We start from the raw sequence: 21,815 nt of genomic DNA, 5'->3' as shown, positions 1-21,815 counted from the left end.
ATGTATATGTATATATATATATATATATGTGTGTGTGTGTGTATGCATGACTGGGACATTATGCTCTATACCAGAAATTGACAAATTGTAACTGACTGTACTTCAATTTAAGAGAAAAAGTGTGTGAAAGATGAAGACAAAAATACCATGCACATTTATAGTCAAGAGGGACCTTTTCCAGTGGGTAGATAGAGTAGGAAATCAAGGACCAGGTGAGGAAGTGAAGAGGGTCCATTGGGACAGAAAAGGGAGATCCCAGAGTGATCTGATTCTGCCACTTATGAGCTGTGTAATCTTGAACAAGTGACTTGAACTCCTTAGGTCTTCAGTTCTTTAAAAGGTTTCAAAGGTGATTAGCCAATCTTTCGGTAAAGAACCTAGAGAGAAGTAAACAGTCATGGATTAGTAGCTATTAGTTTTGGAGAAATAGCATAGTATTTCATAACCTGTCTTAACCAGAGAAACTAGACCATTGCCCTTAATCTCTTCTAACCCACCAATGTGATCCACCTGGAATGAGATGCATAATGGCAGTCAGTGAACAGGCAGTGCCTACTTAGTGCAGAAAACAAGGAGGAAAGTGGCATCAATAGCTCCTCCAGCCCACTCTTTCACTCTGGCTCTCAGGTGCGCACAGATAAACCACAGTGTAGAAATCATCCCCTTCTGGATAGAATGGATGTTACTGCTTCTCCAGGTAAGAAATTAGGATTCATGTGTTTTCCAGGCACTATGTTAAAAGCTTTACCTCATTTAACTCTCACCTCAAGTCTAAGAGCATGTGTTATTATCCATATTTTACAGGTGGGAGAGCTGTAATCCCTATAAATTAAATAATGCCTTAGAATCATACTTCAAGTTGAATCCTTCAAGTGGGGATTGTCTCCCCATCCCTACATTCCCCACGCCCAGTTTTCCAGTTCATCTGTAGCCTTAGAAATAATAGTCTGAGTTCCCAGTACTGAAGGGAGCAGAATAGACGTGATTTTGAATTTGTGAGACATAGTCTATTCCAAAATTCTTATATCATGGCAGGAAACTTTTTGAAGAGTAAAGATGGTGATTATAAAGCCAGTTATAATCAAACTTAACATGATTATGTATGTTTTGCCACTCTCTGGAGTAGGATATTAGCTAGCAACCTGGAGAAATTACTTACAAATGCTAAACATGTTAAATACACGCACACACACACATTTTGTTTTATCTGAAGTGAATGTGAAGAAAAGGTACTATGGCCACTTCATAATATGCAATAGATCCAAAGTGATATTATTTGTGACATGTAACATGATTTATGAGAGGGCGAATTTCGTTTAAAGGTAAGCACATTAGAGATATGGAGAAATGAGAACACCAGTAATTTTTCTTCTCCTTTGTATGAGCAAACTAATTGCAGTTTAAATTTTCTAAACCTAGTGTCTTATCGAGTTGAAAATTTCGACCCAGAGGAAATGTTTATGACCATCTTGTAAATCTCTACTTTTAAAAATTAATTCATGCACATTAAATCAGGAGGAATTCTTCATTCACAGGGGAAAAAAAGATCAAGCTTGCAACTGGGTCTTTCAAAGGTTCAGAGAGCAGTGTATGTTCTAAAGTTAAGGCTGAGAAATATTTCTCCAAACATCTGAATCCTATTCAAATGAAGTTGACCAAATATACTAATGCTTCTCAGAAAGATAAAATATAACAGTTCTGAGAATAGCAGTCACACTGCTGTAGTGGTTTCTACTAAGATGTCGTTAGGGTTATTTGTAAGTTTTAACTAAGCCTAATCATGTCCTAATATTTTTGCCCAGTGATGAAAATAATTGTGTGAAGAAAAAGCAAATGGTGTTTTGTGGTTAAGTCTGTAGGTTTGGAGTCAATCTCCCTGGTTCAAATCTCACTTAACCAACTATTTGATGTTGGGCAACTTAATAATCTTTTCTCAGCCTCTATTTCTTCTGTTACATTTTCCTGTGATAACATATAGAAATCACTTAGCATAGCACCTAGCAGACAAAATACCTCATAAAGTTACCTATATTACTAAACAGTTACACTGAGTTATAGAAAAAATCTAGTGATATTTTGGGAAGCCATTTAATAGCCATTTATTCTGAAAGAATAGTAAGAGTTAATGGACTTAATAATTTCAGCGTGTAGGCATGTTCCAATTAAGAGTTGAAGTACTTTCCATAATCTAATTTATAATCCTCATAATTACCCGTGAGGTAGATACTAGTAGTATCTCAATTTACAGTTGGAGCCAGACACTGTGGCACAGGGGAGTTAAGTAATGTACTCAAGCACAGACCACCCTTAAATGGTAGAGCCAGGATCTGAATGAATACACGATTTAAACCAGATCCAGGGTCTGTGCTCTTCACCACTATATTGTGTTGCCTCTCCTTGATGCATCTTAGATGGTGGCCTCAAAAGATCCAGCGTATACAAAAAAAAAGAGAGAGAGAGACAAATGAAATAGAATAGTCACCTCAAATCCTCTTTGGCAGCAGCGAAGAAATAAATTGCACTTACATTATAAATGTATGTATATATGTGTGAGTGTATATATATATATTTATACATGTGTATATATATACACATATATATACATATATGTGTGTATGTGTATATATATATATATAACACATAACACATATATATATATATACACATACACATACATACATACACACATACACACACATTCACAGACCAGGTTAAAATTCCATACTCCCCTCTGGCACTGTAAAAAATGATTTTATAAGATTTCACTACCATGAAAAGAGACTGATTCAATTGGCCCCATATGAAAATTGATCTCATTGTCATACAGTATATGTGCTACCCAGAGACCCAAAGCAAATGGGCGTGCACAGTGCTGCAGGTGGAGAGGAGTGCTCCTAGGAGAAGCCCACCAGCTGCTGAGCAGGGTTTCAGAGCTGAGGACCTTTGGAGTGTGCCCTAGGCCCAGGGACTGGTTTTCAAGTTTAGATTGAGATAGTAGCCATTCACTCAAATTGTTAAGGCTCAGAAAGACTTCTTCATCTTAACCAAATTAAAAGTTCATCATCAAGAAAGTAAACACAACCAGAATTCTCATATCAATTTGTTAATTCATCTTCTTCTTGGTAGGACAGACATAGGAAGTCAAATTAAATCCAAAGCTTACTTACTGAGTAGAAATTAGAATATTCCCAACGGCAGCAGTTTTAAACTCTGCAGAAATTAGATCTTTTGAGGTCATCTAAGCTGCAGGAATGAGAGGCCATGTAATAAAGTGGTGAAGAGCATAGATATCGAATCTGGGTTAAATCATGTATTCATTCAGATCCTGGCTCTACCTCTTCCCTCGAGCTTTTTATCTTTATATTCCCCAATTGCATCCAGACTGAACCTCATATTTAACAGAGAAAACAAAACCACCTGTTAGAACATCCCTCAACTACTCTACCTTTAAACCTAAGATGTTGTCAAATCTTCAACTTTCCAAAAAATATATATTATTGCTCCTATACACAATATACTGAGGATAGAGAGGAGTAAGATAAATCCTCTGTCCTGGAGTAGCAGTTTATACAGGAAGACAAAACATATAAACAGATCATTGCAAAGTAATGGTGGCAGTTATGTGCTGGTGACGTGCACAGGGCGTTACAGGGAAAGATGGAGGCTCACTTAATTTGTACATCCTTCATTGAACATTTGAGGGAAAGATGGTCCTCTCCTTCCTATATCTTCAGTCTCACTTTCCCCACTGATTCTTTCTCTTTAGACTTTAGATGAGCACAATTCCCCTTCATCTTGAAAAACCTTTTCTACACTATTTCTCCATTACAGCACTAGGCTACCTTGCTTCTTTCTCGTTCCCTCCAAACTCCTGAATGATCTACATTTACATCTACTCTTCCTCAACTCCCATTCCCATCTCAGCATCCAGTAGTCATGCCTCCAGCCCCACTGTTACACCAAAACAACTCTTGATAAAAGTCACCAATGGCATCCTAAGTGCCAACACCAAGAGCGTACTTCGATTCCCATTCTGGTAGATTTCTCTGCAGCTCTGAAATCATTAACTCCTTCTGGAAACTTTTCCTTCCTTGGCTCTGGTTCTGCTTGCTACTTCTGGAGTGAAATCCTCTGCAAATGTCTTGAGTAAGGGATTTAAATTCATTTTTTTTTTTGTTTCCTGTGTGGACTCTTATTCGCTCTTCTTTCCTTGGATGATTTTGTCTCCCAGGATTTCAGGTACCATCTGTATGTGTCAATTATGTTCCCAGCAGGAAACAGATGGTACTCTCAAATAGAGTGATTGAGGAGATTTCAGTAAGACTATTTACCATGGTGTGGGCAGGCCCAAGGAATGGTTAGTACCCCAGGGCTTATTGCCTTTAGGCCTGAAGGGATAAGGAGGAGAAGCCCTTACTGGAATCTAGAGAATAGCTGCCTGGAGAGGATCACTAGGCAAGAGCAGTCCTGTCCTTTCTAAGAGGGATACAGCCAGCTTGTGGTGACTGGAAAGGGGGAGCCATGGAATAAATGCCAAAAACTCATTCTCTTCCTGCCCTTTAATTTTTTGCTGGTACTTCTTATTGCCTAAACCCAATTGGAAGCCAAAGTGCAGTGATGGAATCAAAACAGGTAAGAATTCTAGGCAGAGAGAAGGTTAAAAATTGTATCCAAGGGGCAAATGGAAAATATCCAGCATAACTCCTTTATCTCTAATCCTGACTACTCTTCTGAGATCATGGCCAGTATTTCCATTTCATCACCAATGTATTTCCTTTTTTTTTTTTTTATTGAAGTATACTCAGTTTACAATGTTGTGTTAAGTTCTGGTGTACAGCATAATAGTTCAGTCATACATAGACATACATATATTCCTTTTCATATTTTTTTCATTATAGGTTCCTACAAGATGTTGAATATAGTTCCTTGTGCTATACAGTATAAACTGGTATATCTATTTTATGTATATAGCTATTAGTATCTGCAAATCTCAAACTCCTGTTTTATCCCTTCCCACCATCTTCCCCGCCATAGTAACCATAAGTTTGTTTTCTATGTCTGTGAGTCTGTTTTTCCCAATGTATTTGTATTACACTTCTGTGTCTTAAAATCAGTTTGCCCAATTATTCTGTTTTTCCAATGGAATTTTTCTTAGTTAATGGCACAGCTATTCGTTTTCTCTCAACCATAGACCATGGAGTTTCCCTGAATCTTCTTTCTCTTTTACCTCTCCCAGTGAGATCTGGAAAATACTTCTCAGAAATGTGTTTTGAACTCTGGGCTGTCCTTTCCAACTCCATTTCTTTTACCAACATCCTTCTATTCTCTTTTCTGGAATTCTGCAATGATTTCCCAACTAACTCTTTATAACTATTCTTTTCATTACTGTCTTAGAGCCTTAACATTGCTGTCAGTTATCTTCCTAAAACACAGATAGTCATGGCATTCCCTTTTGTAAAACCTCTAACAGATCTTTGTGGCCTTGGCATAAAATCTTAACTTCACACAAGACTTACAAGGCACTAGCCTATGTCTTTAGCATAACGAACTTGTTTATTCAACATATATGTCTTAAACACTAATTAGGTGACTGTCAAGAGACTGGATGCTAAGCAAAGAATATAAGCAATAAATTGTGGACATATTTTAGCCACTGGACTGCAGTGGGAGTGATAAATGAATAAAAAATGAAAGGTGACAGTTACTAGGTGATAGTAGAGAAAAGTTAACTATTGGTACATGTTTGAGGATGAGAAAGACATAGGAAAGAGAATAATGTTAAAACTGAAACTTGGAAAATGAATAGATGCTAGCAGAAGGAGTATGGGCATCTCAACAGAGGGAAATGCGTGTTCCCTTGTGTAACAACATAAAAAACAAGGCAGTTTGGTGTAAGGCAAGTAAAGGGTAAAAACAATGACCTTCAAGGATTGGGTATTTAATTTTTTTATTTTTTATTGAAGTAAGGAATTGGGTATTTAAAATTTGTGTTTTCACTGTATGACAATTATAGGTCATTTTTTAATTAGAGGGAAATTTGGGAGGTATGAAAGAAGTCTGTTTCTTGATTGGGGTTTATATATTAGTCAAAATTTAAGAAACTGTACACTGAAATCCATACTCTTTATTGTATGCATATAATGTCTCAATTAAAAAAAGATGACCTTGGAGTCAAGGGGACCTGTCCCTGTCCCTTGTCAGTTTTGTGATATTAAACAGGCTACTTCTCTAATTTTTCTGATTTGAAATGATACTTCCCCCTTTAGGGCTATAGAGGACTCTTTCTGGTGCTTAGCATGTAGTAGGTAATCTATAATAAATGAAATCTATCAGTTTGTAATATGTAGGGTTTAAGAAAATAGAAGAAAGAAATGAAACCTGCAAAGTAGGCAAGAGCATCTCAAAGAGAATTATGTTTGTATTTTTTAGAAAATTCATCTTGGTTTCAGTGTGAAAGACTGAAGTAGAGACAGACTATGGCAGAAATTTCATTGAGGACTAATAAAGAAAGAAAGGGTCTGAATAGTGGCAGTAACTTATTTCTTAGGGTGACAGGTAGGATGTGGTGATTAGCTATGAAGGAAAGGTATGTGGTAGCGCCATTTTCCAAAAAAGGAAGCACACGTAGAAGGGAATAAAAATGAGATTAATTTTTAAAAAGTTGTGTTGGAAACTCCTTTATGTTTCTGAGATGGGCATATGTGGTACACAAGTCTGACTCTCAAGTTCAGACAAGAGATGTTATTATACATTGGGCAAGAATGAAATAAGCATTGTTCTGCAAGAAATAACCAAAATGGGGTTAGTCATTTGTGGAAATGAAGAGCTCCATGATAGTACTGGGGAATCTAAGCCTGGAGAATTACAGAAATAGCTAAATCCCAGTTTAGGTCATCTGTATATAAATGTAAGTCTCTTTGGGGAAATAGGAATTTTGATTGCACCCAAGGAAGTTTACACCTAGTTACTTTGCCATCTGTCTTTAAAAATGAAGAAAATCTGCATGATACCTATAAAAGTGGAGTCCGTTAAAAATAGAATTCTATTACTGTCTTAATATGTGTATCACTGTGGTTAGAGATCTGATTCCATTAAATATTAAGATCATCCAACTAATTCTTCCACCTGAGTCATTTTTGACTTCAAAGTCTTGTCTCATAAATATTAGATTAGAGTACCTTCTTGGGAGATCATTTTTAATGTATTACTGATGAAGGCTTGGGAAGCACCCAAACGCAATAGGGTGACTAGGGTGCAACCTTTGGTTCTGTATGTATGTTTCTGAAGATGGGGGGCCATGTTAGTCTAGGTTCTCTGAAAAGCAGATGCCAAGACAGGATCTGACATGCAAGAGATTTGCTGGGTAAACACCTGAGAGGGAAATAGTGGAGAGAGAGAGAGACAGAGGAGGCTGGGAGAGCTATCTAATCCCTGAGAAGGAGAAAGAGGAGGTAGGAGGAGAGATAGGAATGTGTTTTCAGGAATTGTTTGGTGGAATTTCCTGTTTCTATCATATAGCTGTATTCTTTAGGGTGTTGGTTAGCCCAGAGAGTGTGGATCACAATTACACCGTGAGTGGGATAATTATTTATTAGTGATATATTTCATATAGATGTGAAAGGAAATCATTAGGTTCTTGGATGAGACAGAAAGCATCTGTAGTCCACGTTGTGAGGTGGCAGATGGGGGAGATTTTGAAAGTTATGCCTCAGTTATCCTGTGGGTCTGATTAGGCAATACAATCCCATCTTTGAAAATCAGCATGTCAGTCAAATGCCTGTAAATCATATATGACTGACAGGAGCTTGCATATGATTTAAGGACATTGTATTTTCATTCATTTTCCAAAGTGAAAGAGGTTTAAATTTTTTTATTTGAAAATAATGTCAAATGTGCCAAAACGTTGCAAAATAAACATAGTACAAAATAAAAAAAATACAAAAAAATTACCACATACCTTTTATCTGGATTCACTTGCTGTTGACATTTTACTCCTTTTGGTTTATCATTTACTCTCTCATTGTTCTTGATTTTTATTTAATGGATAATTTAGGGGAACATATCTATAGATTAAAATATAATCTATCATTTGTATTCCAATTTTATGAGTTCATCCAATAATGTCCTTAATTGCACTTTTTCCCCTCCAGTACAGAATTCAGTTTATGGTCAGACATTGTATTTAGTTGTCAAGCCTCTTTAGCCTTCTTTAAACTGGAACATGAAATACTCTTTTGATAAAGTAAATCTAACTTATTGAAGACTATAAACTTTGAAGGTGAGAACTTGGTCAGTCCTATATGTTGTTTCTACACATGGCCTAGAACAGTGCCTGGCACGTGGTAGCACTTCATAAATATTTGATGAGTGAATGAATGAATGGCTTTTTGTGGATGTCCATATTTTCCTAAGAGGAACTGACATAAATTAGTTACATTGTTCTTTGTATTTTGAAAGTTTTATGTTTTTGAAAGTTTTATCTTTACCAATAGATTGTGTTGTTTGGTAAAACTAGATTTGTGTGTGTGTGTGTGTGTGTGTGTGTGTGTGTAGAGCTTAACTGTTCCTTTAGATACTACCTCTGTTACTCCCTGCCTACACCATTACCTTAAATGCCTTCTCATCCCCATACCAACTTAAACCTTTTAGTATTGTTGGAAAGTGAAATGGAAACCCAAACTCTTCTGGCAGGTGAATTGGCATCCAGTGTGACTGTCCTCTGGGAAATGCAAAACATTTGTTCCCTGCATTGAGGGCTATAATGAATCTAATGTTCAGATATAACTAGCAGCCATCTTAAAAACAAACAAACAAACAAACAAAACAAACATGTTGGTTCCTGTGTCAACACATTGACTGATAGAATGTCCACGTGGTAGGAGGCTAACGGACATGATTTCAATCATAGATAGCTCTGTGAATGAAATGCCTAGGAAAGCAGTCTATCAGTCACAGAAATCTCTGCCTTGTTCCAAAGGGTCCATTACATCATTCCCACATTAAATTGTAGCCCATTGCTGGAACCAAAAGATGGCCCAGCCTCGTGCTAGTTATGCCAAGGTCCTCCTTCATGGACGGGCCTTGTGAGAGTTCATCTCTTAACTTCAGCAACTTACTATTCTACTCTTGGTATAAAACTAGGGTCAAAACTGTCAAGCATTAATGAGGATATATTTGGCTCACGGGGTAATGTAAAGTGAACAGGACTCAAATTGTATACAGTGTGCTTTTATCTATGAAAAGGAAAAACTTTGTAGAAAAATGACTGGAAGGAATAACACCAATATGGTTCCAGTAATGGCTCCCAAGTGATGTGACTATGGATAATTTATAGTATCTGATCTTATGTTGTTGGCTATAAGGAGCATAGGTTTCTCTGATGACTATGAGGAAAAAAATTAAGTGTAAAAAGAAAGATGTATTCTTATAGCCTTACATTTAAAAGTTAAATCTAATGAAGTTGGTTGAAGTTGTAGGCCATTTTGTATCTCAGTTTCTCCATGTGCCAGGTGGGTATAGTAATGCTAGTTATAGATTCTGTGATGGCAGTACATTAGATAACTATGTAATATGCTTTCGTTTTCTCAAAATAAAGGAGCCTATTATTATTATAATAATCTCTACATTTATCTTGGAAGGAACACCTTCCCTTGATTCTCCTTCTATCAATCATGGAGAGAGAAAGGGTTATAATACCTGACTGGCATTTTGACTGCTCTTTTGAAAGTCTAACCCAGTAGGATGTCAAAAGAGAGTAGTTTGTTTTTTAATGAAGAGACTTAGAGCTAATCTCCGTCTGACATGTGCTTCTAACTCTAACTTATGTTGAAAGAAGTGCTTATTAAGGACAGACTTGATTCCTTGCCTCCTATTCCCTTTTCTCTCCAGTAGAAACCTTCTTCTCCACCAGCATAGTTGCTTTCAATTCCTGAATTTATAAATGTGAGAAAACCCTCAGACCATGATGTATTTGTACAGAATGGTCTGTGGGACAAGAAGAGTGATTGACAACTGCAGAAATTACATCTGAGGTTAAGTCCTACAGGAAAAGGGGCTACAAATTGCCTGCAAATTATCCGCAAGTCCCTGATGAGACTGAGGAGAAAATTTAAGAGGCTTAACATGTTCATGTGTCTCCCTTTGCTATAACACACACAACCCCAATAGAAATTGTCCCTGAAGATATTACTTTTTGTTTCTTATCCTTGTCAAATGTGGTAATAGTAAATGTTTAAATGCCAATTAATAGCCTTTATCATGTGCCCATTGTGTTCCGTGTGTGAGTCAAAGCAGAAGAGGTATATGAGCTCCAATTGATGGGTTTAAAATCTAAAGAAGAAACTATAAAAACACATGGTGTTAACTTTATAGGATGCATATGAAATAGCCTATAAGGACTTGCACTGATCTTAATAAATATGCATCACTTGAGAACTATTTACAGTAGAATAATGGTAATAATAATAATGATGGTTGATCCATAAATGTCTAAAGGAACAGGTTACATTTCTCTTCTGACAACACACGGAAGTATGACGCCCTGGACTTTGCACATGCATGGCTTGCTTACAATATTGCCTTTCTAAGGTACTAGGATAGTACTACTCAAAATGTGATCAGCAAACCAGCGCTGGTTCTCAAACTTTTCCTTACATGTCTTGATATGATAAGTACAGAAATTGAGAATAAACATTTAGAAACTTTCACATCGCTTTGACAGAGTAATTTTATGTCTGTTAAATCTCGTATCACATTGAGGGCTTGCATTTTATGTTTTTGCCTTTTGAAATTTCACTTTTTAAGTAATTGGCTTTTTTTTTTTAAACCTTATTTTACAGAAATATTTGTCCATGACAGATTGGGGGAAAACTGGGCCCTGAACAGAGAAAACACCATTTTAGAATGTATAAGACAATTGATGAGATAAATAGAAATCACCTCTATAAGCCTAAGATTTCTTACTTGGAAAATGAATTTAATAATAGCACTTCCCTCTTGAGGCTGGATCTGAGAATTAAGGGAAGGTAGATGTATGTTAGGTGCTTAGCCTGATGCCTGTCCTTGATAAGTACCCTCCACAACACTGGCTCTTAGAATTATTGAATAACTAAGACATGCACAGGTGCCATTCTGAATTATGTGCACATGGGACATAGCTTCTGTTTATAACATGTCATCGGTGAATAACCCCTTCAACATATAACCTCCCTCTGGAATGGTGCCACCTGGCCCAACAGACTAGTTCATTCACCATTGACTTGCTTGAAGCAACCAACATTTGATTTTTGGTCTTAGGACTGACTGTTCAGTGTAACTGCTCCACCATCATGATGTGGAATGTCCTTCTGTATGTTTCCTTTGGTTTTCCTCAAGTCATTGATTGATTGCTGCAACCCTCAGTAACTGAATTATTCTGATCTCTATTGTTTATGAAGTGCCTGTATTATTTTGGGTCCAGGATAAAATGACTTGTCATTCATAGATGGCAAGTGTGAAGATGTAAACTTCTGTTTCAAAAGATGCATCACTTTAGGTGGTACTTCAGAGGGCAAAGAAAAAGAATATGCAATCTCTTCTAGTCAAAGAGGCCAAACAATTTTTTTAAAGTGTGTTTTAAATGTCAGAATCGAAGGTCAGTGCCTCTTAAAAAGGCATTGGTTGTAGCCAGTTGTTTCAAAGCATAAATGAGTAATTGAGGATAATTCAACCAGAGTTTTCCTTTTTGAATTATAGTACAATATGATGGAGAACACCAGATTTTCTAGTTCAACTAATTTGGGTCCAAATCATGGTTTTGCAACTTAACTGGACCTATCAGGCAAGTCCTTTACTCTCTTTGACCCTCAGTTTCCTAATCTATATATCAGGGGCTAATGGGATAACATTTGAATATAATAGGTGCTTAAATAAAACTAACTCTCTTCTTTATTCAGTTAGTAAACTTCAATTATTTTTCTTTAAAATAACCAGTGAGATGACTTTAACAAGATTCCATGAATAGAATCAGATTTTTAAATATAATAAAGATAATATGTCAGTATTTATTTTTAAGAACATGCATTGGATTTGGCAGATTCAACAACAGACTGTTTAGAAACGTGACTGACTCTTTCCAAGGTGAAGCATTGTCAACTCCTTTGCACTCTGCTTTAAACTCTTTGCTCCAGCCAGAATAACTTTCCCATGCACGTGACTTGGCTCATTCTTATTTTTAGTTCATTGTGTTTAGCACTCTTCTTGAAATGACCTTCTGAGCCACCCTGGCAAACCCCACGCTCCTTTAAAACTGTTCGTTATTCACATAGTTCCGAATTGGCAGAAAGAAATCTGGTCAAGCGATTCACTCCAGACCATCTTTCAGGGCTGTAGGTTCTTCCTGGGGGCTGCACTAGTCCCCAGTTTGACACATTTTCTTTCTATGATTTCTGATACTTTTTCCATGTTTGTAGATTCTTTCTCCTTATCAGAACTATAAAGTTCCATTTCTTGGGGTCACACTGAGGACATTCAAGATCAGAGAGGCTGTCACTTGCTCAAGGCCACACAATTTAAGGCTGATTTTAAACAGGTAGACAGTTCTTTGGGTTTTCGTTTGGCATTGTTTTCATTTCGTGACCCTACTTCACTCAGTAGAAAATGCTTGGTATTACTGACAGACTGACTGAGAAACAGTGGGGGGACTCCAGGCCCGGAAAGGCAGCTGCAGAAAGAGTAAGAGCAGATGAGGGGAATGGAGTGGGATTCAAGAGATGGGGCAGATTGGAGGCGGGTAAGAGAGGGAGAAAGCAAATAACTGGCTTACTCCAAGCAGTTCACATTAAAAGAAAATAAGGAACACCGAAACAGCAAAGACACCACCACATTTCTGCTTTGCTTCTATTTTGCGCTTAATAAACAACCCTACTGTCGCTGCCAATGAAAACAGCAACCTCACTGTGCTTTTCCCCTGGCGCTAACTCTAAACAATCTACTGGATTTGGGTCAAAACTGTAAACTGCCAGCATGTTAAAAATAAAAACAGAAAAATAAACCTGGCCTTTTCCTTTCAGGTTGTGAGGGTGAATGCAGGACAAGAGCCAGAGAGAAGAGTTACTATAAAAAATAACTAGTGCACACATCCTGGAACTGATGTTTTCTATAAAAATCTGTTGGCTGTGAATTGAAAAGAGTGAAGTGGGGAAGGAGAAAGGAATGGCGGATCAAGTGGTGTCTGCTTAGCGTCAGCTAGCTTTCATGTAAGAGTCATGGCAGGGTCAGCAACAAACTAGCCAGGTGGCAACTCCAGGCCATGCTGCCATAAATAAATAGTTATGTACTAATGTCACACAACCAGAGCTAGATGCAAAGCATATGGGGCAAAAACATTCTGATGTAAATATTCAAAGGAATCTATGGTTGCTGAATTCAGAATCCACTGTTGATACCAGACTTGGAAACGCCTTGGGAAAATAAAGTGGTGAAGCTTTTTTAAAACTCGGACTCAAAGAGTCTTTGAAATGTAGATTGTTACCTTTCCAGAAAAAATCCTTAACCTTTGGCCTAAGAGAGTGTGACTTTTTTTGGTGCAGTAATTAAGCATTGCTGAGAGTTGGAGAGAGCAGAGACCCTGGAACGGAATTTCAGGGGTTTAAACTCTGCCCCTGCTGCTTACTGGTTCTCATAATCTCTGGGAAGTTACTTAACCTTTTCCTGCCTCAGTTTATTCATCCTGCACCAAAAGGAGGAGGAGGCTGATAATGGCAGCAGTACCTGCCTCATAGGAAATGATACGCATCGAATGAGTCAAAGTGTGGGGAGTAAACAACACCTGGTAAAGTCCTTGTCACTGCCAAGTAATCTAACACAGGCTATTTATCTTCCATGGTGTATCTGCTGGACACCAAGCTAAGGAATCTTTTCCTTGTACCGTCTTATTTAATCTTCCAAATAACCCCATGAATTAAAAATCGGTTTTACAAGACAAAAGGAACTGAGGTTTAGATGGATTAAGAAATTTACCTAAGGAGGTCTATCTAAGCTAAACTTCCAACCCAAGCCTTAGTCCAGGTTAAAAAAAAATTAACCATTTACACATTCTTTACAATCTAAACACTTTTTCTTTCTTAAAATGTTAAAATTTGAAAATACACACAACACATGGCCGTCTAAGAACCACCTAGGTTTTTAAAAAGGATTAAAAGATGGGCTGTTGTCCTAATCAATTGCCTCAGGAGAGCGGAGATCCATTCAAAGCACATTTACAAAACAGAATCTAATTCATTCACTGGTTTATTTCTCCAAACATTTATTGGACGTCTACTATCTTCTGAGAGCTGGGGATTCAGTAAAAAATTATTTCAGTCCATGAGCACCTAATTGTGAGTGAGAGTGATACTCTTTACTGCGGGCTGTTTAATGGTGTGGGATTTGTTTTCTAGGCTGTTCCCCAACATGGCCCAAACTATCTTCCTCACCAGCTGCAGAAGTTGTCGGACTTCCCTCAACACAAGCCAAGCTGTACGTCTACAGCGATCCTAGTGGGTTTGGGGTATGTTATCTCTCCGGCTCACGCTCGCCAAGCGCAGAGACTTTAGCGGAGAAGGCATAGTTTTTTGCAGGCTGGTCTCCGATTGGTGCTGCGGTAAAACGCGCGCGTCTGGAAGCGTGTTCAAATCGCGCGCCCAGGCAGTGGCTTTCCCGGGCTTAAGTTTAAGGATCGCGGGCACACGTGTGCCCCGCTGTCTGGTCAGCGCGCCAGGACTCCTTGGCCTCTGGCAACAGGGAGGGTAGGAACGCCGCGAGCACCCTAGGTTAATCCCCGGTGGGCCCTGCCCAAGGACCTGCCCGTAGAGATTTAGGCGCCACCTCTGCCGGCGGCCGTTACTTCCTGGTTGGTTTGCCCTTAACTTACATGGCGGCTGGTTGCCTTCGGCCGGGCCTACTGCGGCTGCTCAGAAAGCCAAGGTAGGGCACTGAGTCTACAGCCCGCCTCCCGCCGCGGAGCTGCTGGGTGAAGCCTTGGCTGTGCAGCCAGGGGTGCAGGGGGTTAGGGGCAAGCCTAGAAAGTCCAGGGCCCAGCGCTGTGTCGCTGTGTGCTCCCCCCTCGTCTCCCGACACCTAGGCTGCTCGAGCCCAGGGTGTTTTTTTTTTTTCCTTTTCTCTGCCACCTCTCTGCCCCTGGCCCAACATGATACTGACCAAAGCTCAGTACGACGAGATAGCCCAGTGCCTAGTGTCTGTGCCGCCTACCAGGCAGAGCCTGAGGAAGCTGAAGCAGAGGTTCCCCAGGTAAGTGCCCTCTCCCCCCTCAAACAGCCCTTTGCCTGCAGCAGCTGTGCCTGGCAGCCTAACCAGCGCTTAGGAACCACGTGTCACACATCAGTGGGGAGGAACACCAGTGTCAGGTGTTCAGAGATCAGGGATGGTGAAAAAGGTTTCTTCTCTCACCTGTCTTTCTCCGGAGAGCCTTCATGGATGAATTCCAGGCAGCCTCCCAAGGCTTTTCAGTTAAATTCAAGTCAACAAATGTTTATTTAAAATTTGGTATATGCTAGGTGATGGGTGTATGTAGTAGGTGCTCCATAAATGTCTAGTGGGTAAGTGACAGATGCTGGGAATGAATGATAGGTGACAGGGCCCTCTCAAAGGGGAAATATGAATTGTACATTTAAAAGGATGAAATGGAGGACCCTTTTCAATTAGCCCCTGGAAACAAACATGAGAGCACAGACCTGAAGGGACCTCTTATTGTTGACTGTGGTTCTCAGCAGCAGTCAAGTGACCCCAAGTGTTCTCAAGCCAGAGAGAATGGGACCCTAGGGATTCCAAGATTGATCATTTGAACACCCAGATGTGTACACATTCTAGATGTATTTCATACTTCCTGCTTCCCCAAATACATCTTTTTTCCCCCATGATTTTAGGATTATCCAACTTTCTAAGAATGGACTTTAGGAACTGTATGCTATAGAGTTCTCCATTTCAAAGATGTGCAAACTGAGGCCTTGACATTACACAAAGTCCAGTCCAGGTCAACTAAGTTATAGTACTTGTGCCATGCTAAAAGTATAGAATGTTTGTTTACTTCTGTTTCAAAACCAAATCCAAACTTGTACCATTTTACTTTGTGACCTTGAGCACCATTCCCTTATGGAGAGCTTTGCTGTCCTCCATAGGTAACCCCTGAGCCTACATTACCATGGAATTGTTCTCTTGAGGAAAGCAGGGTTATTGGATAATCGGTGTTAGTAAAACAAGTTGAAGCACACATTGAGAGTCTCCTATGGCTTCAATAGAAGTCCTTGTGGAAGGACTCAGTTTTCCTAGTCTGTAAAATGAAGAGATCTTTTTACTATTATTCGGATTTAATATTTCCCTTTATTGTCTTTATGACTTTTATCAGACTTGCTAACAAGGAACAAAACTGGCAAACTAGAATTTAATTTTCTGTCACTAACTCTTTGCCAGTGAACAGTGGGATAGATGAAGGCTAGCCAGCTAAGGGAGTAGGTAGATTTTTCTGGGCATCTTAAGATGCAGCGCACATTGAGATAATTCTGCTCTCACTGTATACTTATATTAGCACTGTTTTTTTTGCTTCTCTTTTCTTCTCCCACTCCCTCTTTTCTTTCTCCCTCATTCTTTTTCTTTCTTTCTTTTCCATAACAATTGCCTTGTTCTCTCCATAATAGGTAACCTCCCCTTACACTTATTAAGGACTTACAAAATATACTTATGCTGGACTCCACTTGTTTGGGGCACCATGCTGTTTGCTTATTCTCTTATGCTCTTTTTTTTTCCTTATTCATGATATGCCCAAATATTTTTCACTTCTCCCAAATACCATTCAGGGTGTAACTAACTCTTCTTTTACCAGAAACTCTATTTAGAGAGGCTGCACTACCAATCTGCAGGAGGAATTAAATAGCCATTTAGCAGCATGGGTGGGAATTCCATTATTTGTGTGATTTGGGAGTTTGCTTCACAATTTTTATTTTAGCGCTGTTTTACTTTAGATGTTTGTTGCAAAGGAACAGCCTTTAGATTTGATTAGTTCATTGTAATTGGTCAAGTAAGGACTTCAGAGATAATTTCTGGTGGTTCAAAGAAGTTAAGTAACCTGTCAGAAATTCTAGATGTATTGAAACAGTGTCTAGAATACAGGTTTCATGACTTTCAGTTCAGAATTCTATACCAAGCTGCCTTAATGAATTTTAATATTAATAATAATAACAGCGCCAGTTATTTCTGGGTGATGTTCGCATAGATTCAATTCTAAAAAAGCCAAAGTACTGAAAGGTTTTTAAAAATTGCTAGAAAATTTTATTTGCCTGATTTTAAAAGTAGTACATGTTCAGTAAAGAAAATAAAACTTGGTCATAATCCTGTAGCCCCCCAAATTTCTGTTAACATGTTTTAAAAATATTCCTAGTCTTTTTCTTTCAGTGCAGTACTTTACTAATATAGTTTGTAGATCTTGCTTTTTGAGCTTAACATATTGTGAGCCTTCCTCATCTTTAAAAATTCCTTACAACTTATTGCAAATAACTAATAATATCACGTTCTAGATGTACCATTCATTTTCTTATTGCTGGACATCAAGAGTTCTGTTTTTCTAATTTTCTGATATTATTTCTGTACATATATAATACTAAGTCCACTTACTTTCCTACTTTAGAATCCTAGAAATTGGAAATTACTGTATCAGCAGTTTTCAAACTTTTTGGTCTCCAGATCTCTTTATACTCTAGAAACTATTGAGGACCCCAGAAAACTTTTGTCTATATGGGTTATATCTGTTAATATTCACCAGAATATAGATTAAAGCTAAGAAAAATTTTAAATTGCTTATTAATTTATTTTAAAATAATAGTAAGCCCATTACATGTTAACATATTTTGATGATTAATAACCATTATTTCCAAAACTAGTGAGAAAATGGCCATGTTTTACACTCTTGCAAATCTCTTTAATATCTGCCTTAATAGAAGGAAGACATATCTCTTCTGCATTCATTCAACCTGTTGTGATATGCTGTTTTGATTAAAGAATATGAAGAAACTCTAGCCTCAGACAAGTATGTAGTTGGAATAGGGGACAGTAGTTTAATAAGCTTTTTGGATGATTGTGGATATTTTTGTTACTACATAATACCCAACAAGTGGTGTTTTCTTAAAGGTTAATTGCAATATGTAATGTGAAATCATGTTATAGAACTTTTTGGCCAGTCTTGAACTTTGAGTGGCTCTTTGACCCATGCATGATTTTTATCATCGTGCATTCATTATCCGTTTGCAAACTGTTGGTTGTGAGTTACGCGAATCTTCCAAATGTTGTCACCTTTAATTATACAGTATCAAAAAATCACATTTGTTAATATCCCCACCGATCTCTTAGAAGTCTCTAAGATTTGAAGCTGTCACACTCACGGTGATAGATACAGAGATTTCCAATATTTTATTTTCCCTTGAAAGCTGAAATTTTATCATTGGCAACAAGTACTATCAGTTGTTTCCCTTGAAATGACAGGCTCACGTTGTTTTTTTTTGAGAAAATGTCTGCCAGATACCTAAGTCTGAATAATCATACTTTATATATCATTCATCCAAGTAAAAATGGTGTTCCATGGAAAAAGCATTTAGTTCAGCTCTCAAACAATCACGCAAGTGCTTCCCCTTGAGATGGTCATCAGTGCGTCTATATGCAGTAGACATGCTTTGTGTTTACTTCTTATTTTGTTGTACAGAGTGTTACAAGAATGTGTATTCAAAGGTTGAGATTTAATACAGTAAGATACAATTAAGATATTTTTACATGAAAATGGCATTTGTTTCCTTCCTACAAGTGTGTGACTCCTAGGACAGTTGTGCCTGGCCTTGATTTGTGCCCAGGAACTGGTGGTTTTGCCAACTGTTTTTGCACCATCAGTGCAAATGTCACACAGGGGAAAAGGCAAATCATGTCTTACTATTTCTATAAAAATAGTTTTGACCTTGTAGACCTCTGAGAGGGTCTCAGGGACTCCGGGGGTCCATTGGCCACACTGTAACAACTGGAAGCTATTTCAAATCAGAGGATATTTATGTTTTGAAGGATTTTGATGTATATTGACAAATTTCTATCAAAAAAGATTGTACTAATCCAAGTACCAGCAGGGCACGGAAGCATCGTTTCTGCAACTTTTGCCAGTATGGAAGGGAGTCATTATTTACTCTTTAATATGATGGAACAAGAATGACATCTCATAATTTACATTTTTGGCCTATAATACATTGTATATTTCCCCATTATTTATTGACCATTTAATTGTCTTCTTGGATTACTTACCTGGTGTCCTTTGCCTAATTTTCTGTTGGAGTGCTTGCTCTTATTACCTGTTGATTTGTCATTGTTTATTTTGCTCTGCATATTTTAAGGATGTTGATGCTTTTTTTAAAATTTTATGTTATTGAGTTACATAGTCAGTTTACAATGTTGTGTCAATTTCCAGTGTAGAACACAATTTTTCAGTTATACATGAATGAACATATATTCATTGTCACATACTTTTTCACTGTGAGATCTATACAAGATCTTGTATAGATTTCCCTGTGCTGTACAGTATAATCTTGTTTATCTATTCTATATATACCTGTCAGTATCCACAAATTTCGAACTCCCAGTCTGTCCCTTCCCACCCCCCGATGTTGATGCTTTATAAGTCATATTTTTGTTGTAGATAGTTTCCCAGCTGTTTGCTTTTAAATATTGGTCTTTTTTTTAATATATATTCTTAACTTTAAATTTATACTTTTTTGTTGAGGAAGTTCTATCCTAAGATATGAAAAATAAATCTTTCACTTAAATTTTCTCCTAGGTTCTTTATGGCTTTTTTAATTCTTTAATCTTTCTAGCTGTGATTTATTTTAATGTATACTCGAAGGTAAAGATGTAGCTTAATTTTTACCAAGCTTAACTTTTATTTTACACTGTGGCTTTTACTTGCTAGCCTCATTTCTCCATCCCCTCTTTATTTCACTGAAATTAAAAATTTATGTTTTTCCAAGTCACTGCACCGAACTTGGGCAGTCTCCCAACCACTCTGGTTTCAGAATCCTCCAATTTAAAATGAAGGGATAGGACCTTGTGATGTCTGATATTTTACAACTCCCAAATTCACTCTTATTCTGTTCTGTTCTGTTCTATTCTATTCTATTTCTATTCTACAGTTTTACAGTAAATAGGCCCTTTGGCCTCAAGAACATAGGACATACTATATTTAAGTACTTGCTGAGGATGAAGTCGTTGATTTGCATCCCACAGCTTATATGCTGGACTTCCTTATTCAGGTAGAAGCCCCCAGCCCAATCAGCTGTTACTTGTCAGGTTTTATTTTATATTTTACTGCCCAAACACTACATGTGTATCTGATTATCTATCATTTTTTCTTTATGTATATTTAAATATATATAAATAAAGATATATAAAGATATATATTATATGTATATATATCTTATTTTGAAATAATTTTAAACTTACAGAAGAGTTGCAAAAATGTTACAGAGAATTTCCATATACTTTTCACCCAGGTTCCCCTAATGTTAACATCTACATTACCAATGTACAATTGTCAAAATCAGGAAATTAATTTTAATGGAATACAGTCAATTAATTTATAGACCTGTTTTGAACTTTACTAGTTTGTTTTTTTACTAGTGACTTTTCTGTTTCAGGATCACACATTAGATTTAGTTGTCGTGTCTTCTCAGTCTCCTTCAGTTTGTGTCTGTTCCTTACTTTTTCTTGTTGCTGTTGTTTTTTATGATCTTGACACTTTTGAAGAGTACTGGTCAGTTATTTTGTCCAGTGTCCCTGAGTTTGTGTTTGATGTTTTCTCATGATCAGACTGAGGGTAAACATTTTTGTCAAGAATAACCGGGAAGTGATGTTGTGCTCTTCTAGGTGTGTCATATCAAGGGGACCTGACTTCATATGTGTTATTAATGCTGAGGTTAACCTTATTCACTTCATTAAGGTGTGGTGTCTGCCAGGTTCCTCCACTGTAGAGTTATTAATGTTTCCTTTCCAATAATTGCCTTGTGGGGATATCCTTTGAGACTATGCAAATATCCTGTTTTTCTCCTCATACTTTTCCTCACTGATTTAGCATCTATCAATGGTTCTTGCCTGAAATAGTGATTATGGACATTTGCCTATTGGTGATTTTCTGTTTCTCTCACTGGAATACTCTTTCATCTAGTATCCTGCACTCCCCCCATTTTACGTGAAACAGTCCATCCTACTGTCAGCCCATATTTTCACTGGTCCTTGTGGTTTACTCACATCTAAAACATTTGCTCTACAATAGTTCACTGTGTAATCACTATATTTGTGGCATTATTTGGGTAATTTTTAGAAAATGGGAAGGATAATGTAGTAATCTATTATGACTAACTTGTAGTCTGAGGAAGGTGTTTAAGGACACATCTAAAAGCTATAAATTACTAGAATCATAGGATGTTAGAAACCAAAGGATTTGCTGAACAGTTAGATCAGGTATGGTGAGTCAGGTGGGCTTCTTAGAGGAAATATACCTTTGCTGAAAAGTCTTTTGGTGATAAACTAAGTCCTTTGGTGCAATTTATTTTTTCCCTGAATTCCTTTGCCATGCATTAGTTATTTGGTTGCTGTTTATGCCTGTGCTAATGAGACATAGGTCCAACTCTTGATGCCATAAATCTCTGAGCAAATAAGTGTCTTTACTTTGTTGCTATATCTTTTCTCTTAGGGGGCTCTTGCACAGGTTTTTCTAATGATAACTTTCACATTTCTAAGTATGATTTTTTTTTGTCCTGTTC

The 21,815-nt window shown here is 37.6% G+C and overlaps 1 protein-coding gene across 4 annotated transcripts in view; it reads left to right on the top strand.

Moving 5' to 3' along the window:
- The first annotated feature begins 14,932 nt into the window (after positions 1-14,932).
- Positions 14,933-21,815, top strand: part of CDIN1 (CDAN1 interacting nuclease 1) — a 201,290-nt gene continuing 194,407 nt past the window's right edge. For 3 of the 4 annotated variants that reach the window (XM_072962713.1, XM_015237112.3, XM_072962712.1), the window contains exon 1: positions 14,968-15,267. In XM_072962713.1, the coding sequence (XP_072818814.1) occupies positions 15,167-15,267 (101 nt within the window). In that variant the 5' untranslated portion in view covers positions 14,968-15,166. Of the gene's footprint in view, positions 15,268-21,815 lie in introns of all 4 variants that reach the window. The other variant, XM_006201624.4, reaches the window with a different exon arrangement.

This window comes from Vicugna pacos, chromosome 6 (assembly GCF_048564905.1).
Source record: "Vicugna pacos chromosome 6, VicPac4, whole genome shotgun sequence".
Taxonomy (NCBI): Eukaryota; Metazoa; Chordata; class Mammalia; order Artiodactyla; family Camelidae; genus Vicugna; species Vicugna pacos.
Note: the sequence above shows the minus strand (reverse complement) of the source record. Positions and strands in the feature narration are given on the sequence as shown.